The 17,413-nt window shown below is 38.6% G+C and overlaps 1 protein-coding gene across 6 annotated transcripts in view; it reads right to left on the minus strand.

Moving 5' to 3' along the window:
- The window catches only part of LOC124802797 (histone deacetylase 6), a 345,030-nt gene that overhangs the window by 293,436 nt on the left and 34,181 nt on the right, over positions 1-17,413 (minus strand). For 4 of the 6 annotated variants that reach the window (XM_047263842.1, XM_047263812.1, XM_047263803.1 and 1 more), the window contains exon 2: positions 11,098-11,199. The exons of the other annotated variants lie outside the window; for them this stretch is intronic. In XM_047263842.1, the coding sequence (XP_047119798.1) occupies positions 11,098-11,199 (102 nt within the window). The remainder of the gene's footprint in view (positions 1-11,097; positions 11,200-17,413) is intronic. 6 annotated transcript variants of the gene reach the window in all.

The following is a 17,413-nucleotide window of genomic DNA, read 5'->3' on the forward strand; positions in this document are numbered from 1 at the left end:
CTTCAGTCTTTACATAAAGTAGTGTTGTTCACAGAATAAGAATTTTTGAGTACAAGTCAGCTGAAAATGGCAGTGATTAAAGACACACTCTCTCTCTCTCTCTCTCTCTCTCTCTCTCTCTCTCTCTCCCCCCCCCCCCCCCCGCCCCTCCCCCCCCTCCCCCCCCCCCCTGTGGTGATTTCTAGCTTTTTAGCTACAACAGGAAGCTCCCTCTCAATTTTCTCAAAATAGCAGAATTTTAGAACTTTAATACAACTTACAAGCATACAAGCAATCATTAATGAACTTCAGAGCACTACAAGGTCGTCTTGCTCAGAAAGAACCTGTGGTGTTATCTGACAAGATAAGGAAACAGTAGATGGTATAGACACAGGATTAAGTATGTCTTAACTATCAGAATTCACTTTACATGATTAACAAGAACCTTGGAGACCCGAATCAAGGTGGTCAGATCTCGCATAGGTTGAGTGTTTCAACTTAGTTCACCAAAGTTTTTTGATCTAATGTTCCACACAAGTAAAATATCAAACAAAACTGCAGAATGGGAAATTATGCCACTAAAAGCAGGCAAGCACAAGCTGCATTGCATTAGAACATATGCCCACACAGAGAAACCAATTATGTTAATGATTTAAATTAAAAGCAAAAATGTATGCCAAAAGCATTGAAAAATCAAGGTTACCAGAATACAATGTGAGAATATCATATGCCGCATGCAAAATTTTATCAGCAAATGTGTCTAGCAAGCAGAAAAATCTTATGATTAAATTTATTTTAGGCACAGCATCTTAGTGCATCAAATAGTACAGAGTATGAGACCACTATCTGTTATACTTCTATAGTATTTAACTTAAGATTTGTGTAACTGTTAAAACTCTCATAAACTGTCTGATGCACTCCAACTGATCACACAGAATATGCATCACAAAAGAATATCAACATCTGCTGTAACGCTCAACACTTACCACTATAAACTCAAAATATATTTAATGCTAGCATCAGAGTTGGCCACCACAGAAAAGATTTTGACAAACTTCAGAAGTTCTACTGTGTTCCATTCAGCTGCGTCAAAATGTTGTAAAATGCCCAATGTAACAGGAACATGGCATAAGCTACACCTTATGCTATTGCTACTCCTTTCTTTAAAATAAAATGTGCATTTCTCATGCACTCTTTGAAGTATATTTCAGTTCTAGCCAATTACAAATTACGCACAAAAAAAGATTCTGACACTGTTTTTTCATGTATTCCCATTAAATTTGATTGTAAGAGCAGACTATGTCCAAAATGGTTGATTAACTGTCGTATATTTGTATTATGTTGTGCCCATTGCATATCAAGTGACTCAATCTGCAACATCCTCTGAGCTCAACCATTTTGTTGAAATTCGCGCAGAATATACGCTATGCGACCAAAAGTAACTGGACACCTTGCTGAATATGACAAGTTCGTGGCACCCTCCATCGGTAATGCTGGAATTCAATATGGTTGGCTCACCCTTAGCCTTGATGACTGTTTCCACTCTCGCAGGCATATGTCCAATCAGGTGCTGGAAGGTTTCTTGTGGAATGGTAGCCCACTCTTCACGGAGTGCTGCACTAAGGAGAGGTATTGACATCGGTCGGTGAGGCCTGGCACGAAGTCAGTGTTCCTAAACATCCAAAGGTGTTCTATAGGATTCAGGTCAGGATTCTGTGCATGTCAGTCCATTACATGGATGTAATTGTCGTGTAAGCACTTCACCACAGGCCGTGCATTATGAACAGGTGCTCGATCGTGTTGAAAGATGTGATCGCCATCCCCGAATTGCTCTTCAACAGTGGGAAGCAAGAAGGTGCTTAAAACATCAATGTAGGCCTGTGCTGTGATAGTGCCATGCAAAACAATGAGTGCAAGCTCCCCCCATTGAAAACATGACCACACCATAACACTAGTGATTCCAAATTTTACTGTTGGCACTACACATGCTGCAAAATAACATTCACCGGGCATTCGCCATACCCACACCCTGCCATCGGATCACCACATTGTGTACCATGAGTCATCATTCCACACAACATTTTTCCATTGTTCAATTGTCCAAAGTTTATACTCCTTACACCAAGTGAGGTGTCGTTTCGCATTTACCAGCGTGATACATGGCTTATGAACAGCCACTCGACCATGAAATCCAAGTTTTCTCACCTCATGCCTCACTGCCATAGTACTTGCCGTGAATCCTGATGCAATTTGGAATTCCTGTGTGATGGTCTGGATAGGTGTCTGCCTATTAGACATTACGACCCTCCTCAACTGTCTGCAGACTCAGTCAGTCGACAGATGAGGTCAGCCTGTACGCTTTTGTGCTGTACATGTCCCTTCACGTTTCCACTTCACTATCACATCAGAAATAGTGGACCTACAGATGTTTAGGAGTGTGGAAATCTCGTGTACAGATGTATGACACAAGTGATACCCAAACACCTGACCACGTTCAAAGTCCGTGAGTTCTGCGGAGCACCCCATTTTGCTCTCTCATGATGTCTAATGACTACTGAGGTCGCTGATATGCAGTACCTGGCAGCAGGTGGCAGCACAATGCACCTAATATGAAAACGTATGTTTATGGGGGTGTCCGGATACTTTTGATCACATAGTGTACCTAAAGAGACATGCATGAACTTCATGCTCCGCCTACAACTTGGTGTAGGTACTGGAGCCACATTCACAAGAGCACATTTATTCAAATCTAGAAATGTACGAAAAAATCCTTAACTTTGGCTTTCCTGAGCTAACAGGGTTGGGATCCTATAACTTGCCACCCTCGAAACCTTTTGCCTCAAATATAGAAATAGTATAAATGAAGATGAGCAGTGCCCATGGCACAGTTTTTCTTCAAAGTTCCAAAAGAGTGCTGTTGTGATAAATTTTCCCTATATTTTAACAAGGAATAGGTAGTGAGTAAAATGCACTGGCAAGATAACTATTTGTCAGTGCATTGTCTGCTTGCTTGTCAGAAAATTAAAGAATTGTGATCTGTCCTACTAATGTATTCATTATTTTATCAGCCTCTAAAGTTACCATAAATGTACCAATTTTGCCTATCTTCGACATCATGCACCTTAAAATTGGCATGACACTGACATTTTATAATTTTTAACAGCAATTAAAAAGTGAATTTAAGTATATCACAAATAACTAATTTAATTTTGGTGCCATTTCAAGAAAATGCATAATTATTTTTTACATCTGTAAGAAAAAAAGGGAAAGAAAGAAAAGAGAACACTTAATTCTAGTGTTGGCCTGTAGGGGCTACACCGCTATCCAGTCCCATTGCATTCTGATGTATTGTGCACAGACATACCAAGTTTGAGCTACTGCATTAACATTCACACATCGATTTGGATGTTATTTCACAAAATTTTGAAAATTTCCATTTTCAAAAGGAATCAACATTTATTTCAAATTGCTCAGTGGCATGTACTTTAGCTTCTGAACTTTATCTCCATCTACTTGAATGGAAAACACCCTTCCTTTCCTGGACAAATTTGGCTAAACCCTTGATCATACAAGAATTTCACAGCTTTGTTTCCTGGGTGCTTCTTACCACACTTGCTTTTGGATATCCTCCTCTTTCCATCTTAAACTTCCTTGCAACATATGCCATTCATTCTACAGCACACAATTGTTCCACAGTGTTTTTAATGGACCAACTCAGCAGGATTAAAGTCAAAAAAAAAATTTTTTAACAATGATTGATTGTATAAAACATTTCTTTTAATTCTGTGATCACCTGGTTGTAGTGTAAATAAGACACTGCTTGCTTGCACTAATTTGTTTAAGTCCACAATCATCAGGCCCGCCAACCATTGCAATAATCTTAATAATTGCAGCTTCAATCCCATGCAGCTATTGCTTAGCAAAGACTGTTTTTCTATCTCTCAAATCATTTCATTGAAACTTTAATGGTAATATTTCAACTGATCTCATTAGACTCAAACGGTTGAGATCAAATTAAGATATTTTGAGCTCTCTTTGTGGAAAAATCTTTTCTGCACAATGGGCATGGTTTTGGCCTAGTTTTATATCAGATTTTGTCGTTCATTTTGGCTGACTACGCATTTTGAAATCAGTTCTGCCCAGACATTTTTCTATTGTATTATTCATGTTGCTAAAAGTTTTAAACAAGTTTGCATACCTTTACAGTCTTTGTACACAATAAATGGCATACAAAATTTTTAATATTGTCAAAGCTGCATATATTTAACTGAACTTCCTCCACCTCCATATAAAAAATTAACTGCTGTTAAAACAAGAAAAGTTTCAAGTTAATACGAATACAAGAACTACTTTATACACTGCGCAACTGCAGCTGTTGAAAGGCATGATGTTAGGAAGAACTCCGTTCACAGCTAGTAAAATTGTTGTTTATTAAAACACGACCAGTTTCGCAGCTTTAAGCCGCATCATCAGGTGAACCTACATGGTAAAAAGCAAAGTAAAGTGTCACCACTTTCTGCAGATGTTAAAAATAGTAAAGGAATGTCTAAAATATACTCACAATGTTAAAAGATCATAGGCACACCCATCACTCCTAGTCAAAATTTACTATTCAAAGATAACGTCAATGCTATGGTGAGGGAAAGGCTAAGAAGAAGTGCCCATTCTTTAAAATTTTCTTGCATATAAAAACAAAAAGGTTAACATGATTAGTCTCCGCACATGCAAATTACAATGCGGAAAGAATCAGGTGGCAGTGTCTTACCAGTATGACAGCAGGACAACTCGGTGCTGGGCAAGAGGGTCACAGCATTACAAGCCCTTCAGAAAATTTAAAAATACTTCATAAAAAAAGCCATACTTTGAATATATAGTAGAGGAAGGGGAAAAACTTATACATAAAAAAGAAAATGCACAGTTCATGTTGAATAACAAGTTGGAATTAAAGCACCGTAGCATTCTGGCTAATTTTGATTGTTTGTATGATAAAGTACTTGTATGTAATAAAATTCTGTACTATTCTCGCTTGTAAGGGTAGCAACACATTGCTCCTGGTCATAACTTTACGGCGTCACACTGTCCACAGGGACAGCTTCCATTCTGCCAGCCAGCAAGTCTCTCTTTGTCATTCGTGTGGGCCGCTTTTGCTTTGCCCTGCACTAAGCTGTCCTGCTGTCATTCTGGTAAGACACTGCCACCCGATTCTTTCCACACTGTAATTTACACGTGCCAAGACTAATCATGTTAACAGTGAAAATTCTTTACCACTAATCCAGCCACTGCTCTCTTAAAAAAGTTGTCTGCTTACTATAAAACATTTCCTTTTTTGTTTAAAGAATGAGGCACTTCTCCTTTGCCTTTCGTTCGCTATAGTATTGACGATATTCTCTGAATATTAAATTTAGACTAGGAGTGATGGGTACGCCTATGATCTTTTAACATTGTCAGTACAAGATACTTCTTTACTACTTTTAATATCCACAAGAAGTGAGGACACTATACTTTGCTTTTTACCATGTACGTTCAACTGACGAAGCCGAAAAACAGGTCATGTTTTAATAAACAACCATTTTACCAGCTGTGAGCAGAGTTCTTCCTAATATCATGAATACAAGACATTAGGATGTCTTGAAATCTTGAATTGATTAATGTAATTCAATAAAACAACGAATCTATTAGGCAAAATTGCTCCACACATGTATTTTTAAAAAGAAATGGGGAACAAAAAATTTATTGGTGATAAAAATCTTTAGAGCCATTAGGCAGCATCGTATTCCTCTTCCAACCTCCTCAGTGCCTGGTATTTGGATCCTTCTGCAGGGATCTTAGTGTCTTGTTCACTTATAAACAGTTATTTTACCTACACTTTTTTGGGGACGTGGAGTTACTGGATAAATATCTTCAGTCTGCTACTGGTGGACTGTTGTTATTGGTGAAATATTGAAAGAGAGTGGCAATCCAAAATTATATTGGTGTGCCATCTCAGTTGCCACCTGGTAGCTGTTTGTGTTCTTCACTCACTATGGCTGGGTGTTTAATTTCATGATAACAGACAGCCATGAAGATGGAAGCCTGTAGCTATCATCTCTACTGAAATTGTATTCAGTTTCCGATATTTCATCTGCTACATGGCCTTTATATAGATATTACTTTCTCTGGATATCACACATATGTTCTTGAAATACATAACCTGGGCACATACTTCTTGATGCTTCGCTACAGCTGATTTTACACTCTGTGGCATGCATGCTCTTACTGCATTCTTTTATTGTCCTTCCAGTATCATTGATAGATGCTTTGCCAAACACTCCCACAATGTTGAAGCGATCAGGCACATCCGCTGTAGACCAGAAAAAATCCTTCAACCATTCTTGAGGAGGAATCTGTTTATGTGGTCAGCTACTCCATAAATAATAACTTCGCAGAATGTGCAGGAGATTCTTTGTTCTTCTTGTTTCATTGTTGTTGTTGTTGTTGTTGTTGTTGTTGTTATTATTATTATTATAGATCAATACATGAAAGTACGAGAGGCCAACCTCACTCTCCATCCTCATGACTAAGCAGATTTTTGGATGGAAGTCATTCAGACAACTGTGGAATTTATGTATCTCTTTCCTATTATGTAGCAATACAATACAACGAATGTATTATCCTATGACAATGGCCCTGAAAGCATGCAGTTTTATAAGACATTTTATTGACCATTAAAGCAACAAATTTTATTTAAATAAGCATACTGATACACTTACTTGGCTGGCTGTTAACAAATGGAAAGCTAAATAATTTTTATATACGTGGTGTGTCTAAAAAGTCCGGTGAATGCTATCAGACAACAAACAGAACGAAAGATACAAACAAATATTTGTTATTGCCCTTCAAAATAGTCGCCACCCGCAACAACACACTTTTGACGTTTGTACAGCTGGAAACTATCAACAAAGGCCTCCACTGGAATCGATTGCAGAATGTCTGTCACACGATCTTTGAGGGCATTCACAACTGCACAATGTTCACCTTTCATGGCCGCCTTCCGGTGGATGCGGGAAGAAGTCCGTAGGAGCCACATCAGAGGAGTACAGAGGGTGTTCAAAAAATTTACCATCTTCTGCGCTAGGAATTGGCGCACACGAATTGCACATTGTGCAGGGGCATTGTCATGGAGCAGCATCCATTTTCCAGTCCTGTGCAACTCTGGCCGAACCAGCCAGATACACTGTAGCAATCGGTTCAAAACGGACTGGTAAAATGCAACATTAATGGTTTGCCCTGCAGGAACAAATTCCTTGTGGATAATAATGTTCTTGTTGAAGAAGGCAAACAGTGTCTTCATCTTGGATCTTTGCAAACGGCTTTTTCTTGGACATGAGGAAGATGGTGAACACCAAGACATCGATTGCCGTTTTGATTCCAGATCAAACTGGTAGCACTAGGTCTCATCTCCCATGACGATGGTGTTCAGAAGCAATGGATCCTGGTCACACATGGAAATGAAATCACCTGAAGTTTCCATCCATTTTGCTTTCTGCTCATCTGTGAGCTTGTGCTGCCCAAATCTGAAGCAGATGTTCCTCTTACCCAAATCATTTCAGACGATGGTGTGCACCGTGTACTTCCTAATGCCCAATTCATCCGCAATCAATCTGAGAGTCCATCGCCAATCTTGTGTCAGCATTTGTCACACTGTCTTGATCTTTTCTGGGTTCTGCTTGTCAATGGCTGATCTAAATGTGGTCAGTTGTTTCCTTCCTTTTACGGAGTCGTTTAAACCATTCACAAACTCATTTTCTGCTCACAGCTTCCCTCCCATACATCTGCACCAACATTCTGTGTGTCTCCATTGCAGTCTTCCCCTATTTGTAGCAGAACTTGATGTTTACACATTGCTCCACTGTGCTGTGGCACTTCCTCTCACACTGACTATGTTCAACTCGTTGCAGTCTGTTTACGTAGCCAGTCACATGCTGCGTATCGATTCTCCTGAAGTCTCTGATGCATGCACAAACATGCTACGTTGACATTTAGATATGACACCATTCACTGAACTTTTTAGACACACCACGTACAATCTTTGCTTACATGTTGACATTCATTTTTCACAAAGTCACCATTGAAAATGAAACATTTTTGTATTGCAACACGAGCTTTTTTACACCTTCGCCAAAGTGGTTGCCGGCTGGTGCTTCACCATTTCTTGACAGAATCCATGAGTTCATCTTCATTTGTGAAGTGCTGAGTAGCCAGTCAGGCCTTCATTGTGCGGAAGAGATGAAAGTTGCTTGATGCCAACTCTGGACGATAGGGAAGATATTGATTATCTCCCATTCAAAAAGCTTGAGTTTTTCCTTTGTTCAACATGCAGTGCAGGGTTGCACATTGACGAGAAGGAGAATGGTCCAATAGGTAGTCACCCGGTAACATTTATTTCTGACTGTCCTCCAGAGACACTCACAGCAAATCTCTGATGTCACAGCGTTCTCACACATTAGTCTCATGACATCTGTTGTCAAAATTTATTTGCCATTCCAAACAAACTGTAACTATCTTCCTGACAACATTATGAAAAGCAACGATTGCTACTCACCATATAATGGAGATGATTAGTCGCAGATAGTCACAACAAAAAGACTTAACTAGTTGAAGATAGTCGTGTGTGTGTGTGTTTTATCTAATTCTGAAGGAAGGCCTTTTGACCGAAAGCTTACTTGTTAATAGTTCTTTTGTTGTAGTTATCTGTGACTCAATATCTTCGCTACATGGTGAGTAGCAATCTATCATTGTCATAATATTGTTATTATTCCATCCTGTATTTTCCAAAGTTAGCTATTGTTTTGCACTTCACACATCCTTCCTTGAAGTTTTTGGCTTATTGGGAGACTGAGTGTCTATCCACTGTTTGGACTTTTCCTTAATTTCAGAGCTGTCTTATCCTCAATAATTATTCTGTTCAGACAATACCCCCTCTTCATGGTAGGGCTGAAGAAATATCAAGAAAGTTTGGCACCAACCATACCCAAAATTTATGGAATCCTAACCTCTCCATCACAATGTTGAAGCAGATTCTCCTTGAAATCTCAAACACATCATCTTAAAATTCAGAAGTGATGCCTCACACAATTTCGTCCACATGCAGCACAAATTCATCAGTCACATCTGAATGTCTTCCTGGACCATTGTCGTTGTGCACATCCGTGGGACCAGGTTCAAATTTTCTGCGCCACTCCCACTTTACACACCATCACACATAACAATATTCCATATACATCACACACTCGAGAATAAATCTCACAACTGTCTCGAGGTGCATTAACACTGTACATTTCAATTGCTTGCTTCTCACACACTGATGAACAAAATACTCATGTGACTGGTGCACACAAGCACCATGAAGTTAGAAGCATTTGTTTATTTCTAATAGTCAATGCGAAGTTAATATATGAATAGCCCTCATACAATGAAAAATCATAAATTTGAGACAATTTTTCATCTTTGCTGAAATGACATTAAAAATGAAAATGAGCCTTTCAAATAGACTTACGTGTGCTTTTTCCAATGGTGTAAATGATTACAAAATTAGAGGAGCCAATTTTACGGTACACAGTGTTCAAAATAGGCAAAATTTAGTACATTTAATATTTCTGGTAACTTTAGAGGCTGATAACTTAGTGATAAATTTGTAGGACACTTTATAATTCTGTAATTTTCATACAGGCAAGCAGACAATGCACTGACAAATGTTTCAATTTCCGGTGCCTTTTATTCATCACCTATTTCTTGCTAAAACATGGGGAAAATTCCTCACAATAATTTTTTTCTGCTGATTTGAAGAGAGACTTTGCCATGAGCGTTGCTCATCTTCGTTTATGCTATTTCTTACTTACACGCAAAAGTTTGCCAGGATGGCAAGTTACTGAATCCCAACTCTTTCAGCTCAGGAGCAATGGCTTGCCAAAGCTGAGATTTTTTGAGTCTTTTCAGTTCTGAAAATTCATCTCTTGTGAAAGTGGCTCTAATAGATACTCCAAATACTGGTGGAGCCACAACTTGGCAAAAGTTCTAGTCGGACTCTTCAGCATTGCATAAAAATTGTAAATGAGAACAGCTGGGACCTAGGCTACTTGTCAATTAATGACTTGCACCAGATATACATGTAGGAATCCAGAGGAAAATATAATTACTGTATAAAGGTAGATTACTACTCAGTGATCAGAAGTGATGCTGAAAATCAGAGAGACACACAAAAAATGTCATGACAGAATTCCTCGTAAGACAGCTAAAAGTCACCCTTCCACCCCCCAACCCCCTTCACAAAACACACTCACATTCACACTCACACTCACACTCTCTTTCTCTCCAAATATTCCAAAACTGTGCCTCCATTTTCTATATATGTCTGTGTGATACTCAATGTATCTATAAGGTGAGTAGTAATCTATCCCCAATCTCATAAATATTTATAAATATTTGATTTCCATCACTATGTGATGACATAAGAACATTAAAATCTTTTAATACTCGATTATTTCTTTAAGTATATCAATATGTCATTACTCATTATAGTAATTTGCACGATTATCAACTTTCCTAAACAGTAATAAGTAGGCCTCCTACTTTCCTAAGAATGTAGAAAGGAATCGAACAGGAACACCTTTCTTTCTACTTTTAGGAATCAAGCATTATAATATAAAAAATGAGGAGCACTGCTACGTAACAGCAGCATCAGTAATTGAAGGGTAAAAAGAAATTTCATTCTGCATCAGTAACGAGTCCACTGTCATTCAACCACCAAAGCTATGTGTAATAGCATAATTTGAATTTTAAATGTCAGTCTTCTGAAAGGGCAAAATAGAAATAGGCTTCAATTCTGCTGACAAGAGGACAAATAGCAATCTGTGAACCATAAACAAAATGGTTTATACACAAATAAGAGTGAGGCATAACCCTTGCTGCTGGAATATGAGTAAAAACAATGAATCAATTATAAACAAACAAGTTCTATTACATGGGACATCGAAGGATCCAGGAACACATGCCTTATGAACTGTTTCTAAAGTGCAAGTGCAATGAGGCATACAAAAAGATGACAAACTCCATGTTAACTTTCTTCCATGGAATACTTACACTCTCATAAATATCCTTTATAATGATTTCTGCTTGTTTTTTAGATGTCTGCTTCAACTTAGCATTCCTTTTGGCTGCCACTATAGCCTGTGAAGGTTTCACCTTTAAAAAAATTGAATAAATGACTAATTACTGTTTGTAATGGGATGTCAACATTGTACTCACTAGTGATGGAGCATTTCTGCACACATCTGACAAACATTTGGGGTGGAAATGAGCAATACATCATCTAAATAATCTTGGTAAGTGCACGAATCAAGAATGGAAAACGTAATCTCATGTAAGGCATGAAGTACTGTCATTACCGTTCATGTATTAAATATTAGAAGTATGCCTGTCCAGTATATAGTTGCTTTAATTATTACAAGTTTTGTAAACAAGAACCTAGTTTCTACTAGGAAGAGAGGATTTGTATACATAATCACAACATACTCATTCTAATTATGCAAGGCAAAGACTACTTGTCACACAAATTTAAACACAAAAATAGCCCTCCTACCCTTCTCTACTGTTTCCTATAGTGTCCTGCCGTGATTTCTTTTTTTGTAACAAGAGGCAAAGTTCACTTTCCAAATGCCATATGGGCTCAGTGAATACTTGATGGGAACTGGGTTCTGGTCCATGTTTACATTTCCAATTATGAAGCAATTCCAAGATTTTTTTTTATTTTAAATTCCATTCAATTAAAATCGGTTTACCACATTTGCTTTCACTTACAAGTTTCTTTTTTCCCCCATCCACAGTCTTCCTGTACATTAAAAAACTCAAAAAAATATGGTATCTGAAGAACAAAGTCTGGCCAGTTTGAGAAAATGAATGTGTCCAGTAAACAATTGAAAATAACAATCATTGCATCTACAAACACATTCAGCTCATCTTTGGAATTGTATCAGCAGCCGACTAAGACTCCACCCAAGTATTTTAATACTGTAGTTTATAGTCAGCAGACACACTACTAACACACAAACAAGATCCTGGTTTGGATGTCTGTCAATAAAAGCCTAATGACTAATTCCAGGAGTTCTAAAACAATATTCAACATTATAATTCATGCGGGAACATGGTTGCCACATTACTGACAAGACAAACTAGCAGCCACACATAGTGGCTTTTGCTCAATAATATTAATACAATGAAAAAGAAATGAATAAGAGTTCAAGTATCTGAGCAGTACATATTTGTTTTGCTGCAAGTGGAACCGTTGTCACACCATTCATGAAAAACAAAACTGCAGGAAGAACAGTAATTAGAGATTGTTATGCTAAAAACAGTTTCCTAATCTCTTCACAGAAAAACAGAAAAAACAACCAAATGAGGACTTTCATGGAACAATGTCCCATCACATCCAGGACTGTTCACACATTGGCTGTAGCACAGATATCACTGAGGATATCTGAAACAATAAACTTTCATATCTATGTCATTGCCCAAATATTATTCAAAGTAATTTCTCTCCCATCCCAAAAAGTAGCCATTTCTGCCCACAAGATGATCTTACAAGGGAAATCTAGCATCCAGTCTTGCATAAGTGGTCTGAGAGAGTGCGCTGGTGCAACAACTTCAGGAGGAGTACTTTGAAAATCTATGAACGTAAGTTGCCAAAAAAGCATAACTTTGGATTACTTGCTCAAAACTTTCAGAGTGACAACTGTATGACCCCAACTTCAAATAAATCAATTTAACATAATGATCATTTGCATTGTTAACTGGTTTTCCTAGCACTGGTCATGAGAAGGTCACTAAGACAAAGCAAACATCAGAGCTAAGGAGTAAACAGATCAGACAATATAGTGGACAGCAGTTTCTCAATCCGATTCCGATACAGCAAGTTTGGAAAACTCTGAATTCTTTTTAAATAGTTCCACACTTGGGGGGGGATTAAAATCATTTCCATTTAGGACCCGTTAACAGAACCACTGTGCACATCAAGATCGTGCACAAGATAATCATATTCCAAACTGGAATTCCTTATGCCAGGGCTTCCCAACCTGTGGTCCGCGGACCCCTTAGGGGTGCGCCAGCTCTTTCTAGGGGGTCCGCAGCCACCTTTCACCAAATTGTGTAAAATAATGAGTAAAATTATTGAATAAAAATGTGAAAATCAAATTCATAACTATTTTTTTTTCGTGTGAAAAACATGTGTACTTTTACTTCAGGTCGTATTCCCAAGCAGCCTTTGTGGTTCCTAAGTGAGAACGCATACACAGTTTAGTGCCGGAGAATGAGGCTTCTCTGATGGACTGTTTCGCAACAATACAGGGGTCATTTGTGCCCCGGCTCACGCCGCTAGATGAGCTGAAACCTTTTACGCATGCGCGGACCGAGCTTTGTCGACCAATCACAGCGCTTGCTGGCACGTATGCGGCCCCAGGCATCATTAAATGTTAAACTTGCTTTGTCAGTGAACTACCTATTTCATAAGTCGATTTTTGACCAGTTTATTACTTCTAACATGGATCAGTGGCTGAAGTCAGGATCACTGAAGAACGGTGCAGTTTCTCCATCGCCTTCACAACAAGGGAAGTTTCCAGCGCGCGTGACTGTTACGAAATATGCATGCTCCTTACACAACAGTACCCAAATAGTGGAAGCGAAGCGGCAGCTTGTCAACAGCGAACAGCTTGGACGTGACGTTGATTGCTCTTGGAGGAAGACAGCTCCATCGTGTGAAATTTCAATTACCAAGTAATTTTAATAAGGCTATAGTGTGTTGAACAAAGGGAGTAAATCCACTAGTAAGTGTATGAATAAAGTAGGGATTCAAATTGGACCGTTAATTTCAAGTTGTTTTCATTCATCTTTAAACCAAAGACTATTGATACATTGGGGGGGGGAAGGGGGGGGGGAGGTTCATTGGGAACATGGCACTTGCATTAAGAAGGTTTCAGTTCCCATGGGTTTCGCTCTGAAATTTAAAGTTACTGTGCTCTTGACTGACTAGGGGTCCGCCATTGATTTTCGACTGAAGAAGGGGTCCGCCAGCTGAAAAGGTTGGGAAGCTAACCTTATGCTATACAAAATGGATAAACACCTGTACAACACGCTTAAAGCATGTCACAAGTCATCTCATACATTAACTCTATAGAATTATGTTTTCATCTTTTACTAATACATTGTCACATTTTTTACACTTTGGGTATGTTCCAACATTTTCAAGGAAAACATTTTTGAGCTGATGATACTTTTTGTGATTTTCCCCCTTGATTATGGAAATCAGAGCACAACTGCACAACAGGAAAAACATTCTGATCATTCTTTTCTTTTACATTTTGTGGTGGAGTTGTTTACACTGTCATGTAGCAATACTAAGAAATAAGGTAAATTTTATGCTTAATAACAGGCAATCTTTGTCAATGCTATAGCTTCCATTACCCTTCAGGGTGACAAATTCAGAACTGAAAGTGGTGCTAGGCAAGGAGATTTCATATCATTTAAATTATTCATAGCAGCCACTGACAGGGTTTTCAGATGCTTAAACTGAGAAAATTAAGAAGGAAAACAGTTAATCCAACATATCTAAATCACGTTCATTTTGTAAATGACACCGTAAAGCTTGCATCCAGTGCGGATAAACTAATCAAAGAAGTTAACAGACTAAATGTAATATAAACAGCTCAAAAACAGCGTTTTTCCTTTATGGGAATCCTCTTTCTCAATAATCTTTTGAGCACATGAAACAGCTATGCCCAACCACCTGTGTAATAAAGGAAAAGGAAATGTGCTTTCTCAGTGCAGTTTAGCTAAGCTTACTGTGTCTCCAGTCATGAATGAACAATCTAGCTTCCCAACCTGCCTCAACGGGTCGTTTCAAGCTAAGCTAAGAATATGCAGGTATTGTCGTTTTATGGCATACAATTCAGTGGCTTCACTCAAATGAATCCACTATTGTGCAACACAGAACATGAGGATCTGCCTTGTAGTGGTTGGCCAACAATACCAGCTGATGAACACTACCTACAATTTACGACTTGTAGGTACCCTCAGGGAAAAGCAAAAGAACTTCTCATTGCAATTTTTATCAACAGTAATTTGACAGCTAAGCAAAGTCCTTCAACCTATTCCAACTGCACAGTCAACATTTCGGTGATGGGTTCCTCTTTTAAAGTCCATAATGCATGAGCACACTCTACTCATATTGTGAAAACCCTCCTCCAAAATACAGGAAGCAAACAAATAGAAATGACTGCAGTATCTGTTGATAAGGAATAGATTGTGAATGTTTGGCACCAGTTAATACTTGCAGTGTGTCATCATCTCAAGAGGACCAACACCAAGAAGTGGGATGGCTACAGCAATGATGTCTTGAGGACCATATAAACAAGCTGCCAAAAGGGGGAGGGGGGTGGCTATAGGGACGGGTTCAAGTATACTGCAATGTATAGGATGGAAATGTTAACTGATGGGCTGGACAACAGGTTGGAAGAGCCGACACTGATATTGCACAGGCCTTAAATTACCCTTGAAAGCGGTGAAACATGCCCAACATCCACTTATGCCAGACCAAAAGATGACTAACTCACCTCCCCAAGGAATGTGTGGGAGTGCATGCCTGAGATGTGCATTGGTGCCTGGCCGCCTCTAAACTCTTCTATGACAGTTACACATCAGGCATCTGAAAAATATTGCACCAATTGCTGACAAGAATATGGCGCTAATGACTGCAGTTCTATTTCAGATTTTCTCTTGCTCACTTTCCTTGTGCATCATTGTGTTGGAAAGGAGGTGGGTGGATTGTAGCACTGTTTATAGTGGTTGCCTTGATATCAAACAAATCATACATAGAGGGAGGAGTGCTACTTGAATTGACAGTCATCCCAGCTGCATTCAAAAATGCAGGAATCAGCTCTTTTGTATTCTCCTTGTGGTAATGAAGAGCCATAATTTGTAAGTAGTTGTCAGCTACTGTTGGCCACAGGTGACCACTACACGATAGATCCTCAACATCTTCTGTCACATGATAGCAGGTTCATTTAAATGAAGTCACAGTGGTGTATGCCAGTTCGGTGAGCAGCTTCCTGTGCTGACAACTCCTTTTGCCATGAAGTGATAAAACCTGCACGGTCTAAGGTGTCCTGTGGTCAAAACAGTACTAAAAATATGTTTCCAATGAAAAAGTCTTTGTTTAGCAATTTACATATAACCATTATTTTAGTCTTTGTTGTTATTGTGGTCTTCAGTCCGAAGACTGGTCTGATGCAGCTCATAACTTTAGTCTACCCTGTGAAAGCCTCTTTATCTCTGAGTAACTACTGCAACCAACATCCATTTGAACATGCTTATTCTATCCATTTCTTGGTCTCCTACAAATTTTACCCCCTCGCCCTACATATACTTTCCTCCAATATTAAACTGACAATTCCTTCATGTCTCAGAATGTGTCGTACCAACCAATTCATTCTTTTAGTCAAGTTGTGTCATAAAGTCCTCCTTTCCAATCCTATTCAGTACCACTTCATTAGTTGCGTGGTCTACCCATCTAATCTTCAGTATTCTTCTGTAACACCACATTTCAAAAAACTTCTACAGTAAAATTTGGAGTAGGAATTAAAGTCCAGGTAGAAGAAATAAAAACTTTGAGGTTTGCCAGTGACAATGTAATACTGTCAGAGACAGTAAAGGACTTGGAACAGTAGTTGAACGGAAATGTACAGTGACTTGAAAGGAGGATCTAAGATGAACATCAACAAAAGCAAAATGAGGATAATGGAATGTAGTCAAATTAAATCGACTGATGCTGAGGGAATTAGATTAAGAAATGAGACACTTAAAGTAGTAGATGAGTTTTGCTATTTGGGAAGCAAAATAACTGATGATGGTCAAAGTAGGGCAGATATAAAATTTAGACTGGAAATGGCAAGAAAAGTGTTTCTAAAGACGTGAAATTTGTTAACATCGAGTATAGATTTAAGTGTTAGGAAGTGCTTTCTGATAGTATTTGTATGGAATGTAGCCACGTATGGAAGTGAAACATGACGATAAACAGTTTAGACAAGAAGAGCGCAGAAGCGTTTGAAATGTGGTGCTACAGAAGAATGCTGAAGATTAGATGGGTAGATCACATAACTAATGAGGATGCACTGAATAGAACTGGGTAGAAGAGAAATTAGTGGTACAACCTGACTAGAAGACACATTCTGAGGCATCAAGGGATTAAGGCATCAAGGAATCACCAATTTAGTACTACAAGGAAGTTTGGGGAGTAAAAGTAAAGAGAGAGATACCAAGAGATGAATACAGTAACCAGATTCAAAAGGACATAGATTGCATTAGTTACTCAGAGATGAAGAGGCTTGCACAGTATAGAGTAGTATGGAGA

This window comes from Schistocerca piceifrons, chromosome 1 (genome assembly GCF_021461385.2).
Source record: "Schistocerca piceifrons isolate TAMUIC-IGC-003096 chromosome 1, iqSchPice1.1, whole genome shotgun sequence".
Taxonomy (NCBI): domain Eukaryota; kingdom Metazoa; phylum Arthropoda; class Insecta; order Orthoptera; family Acrididae; genus Schistocerca; species Schistocerca piceifrons.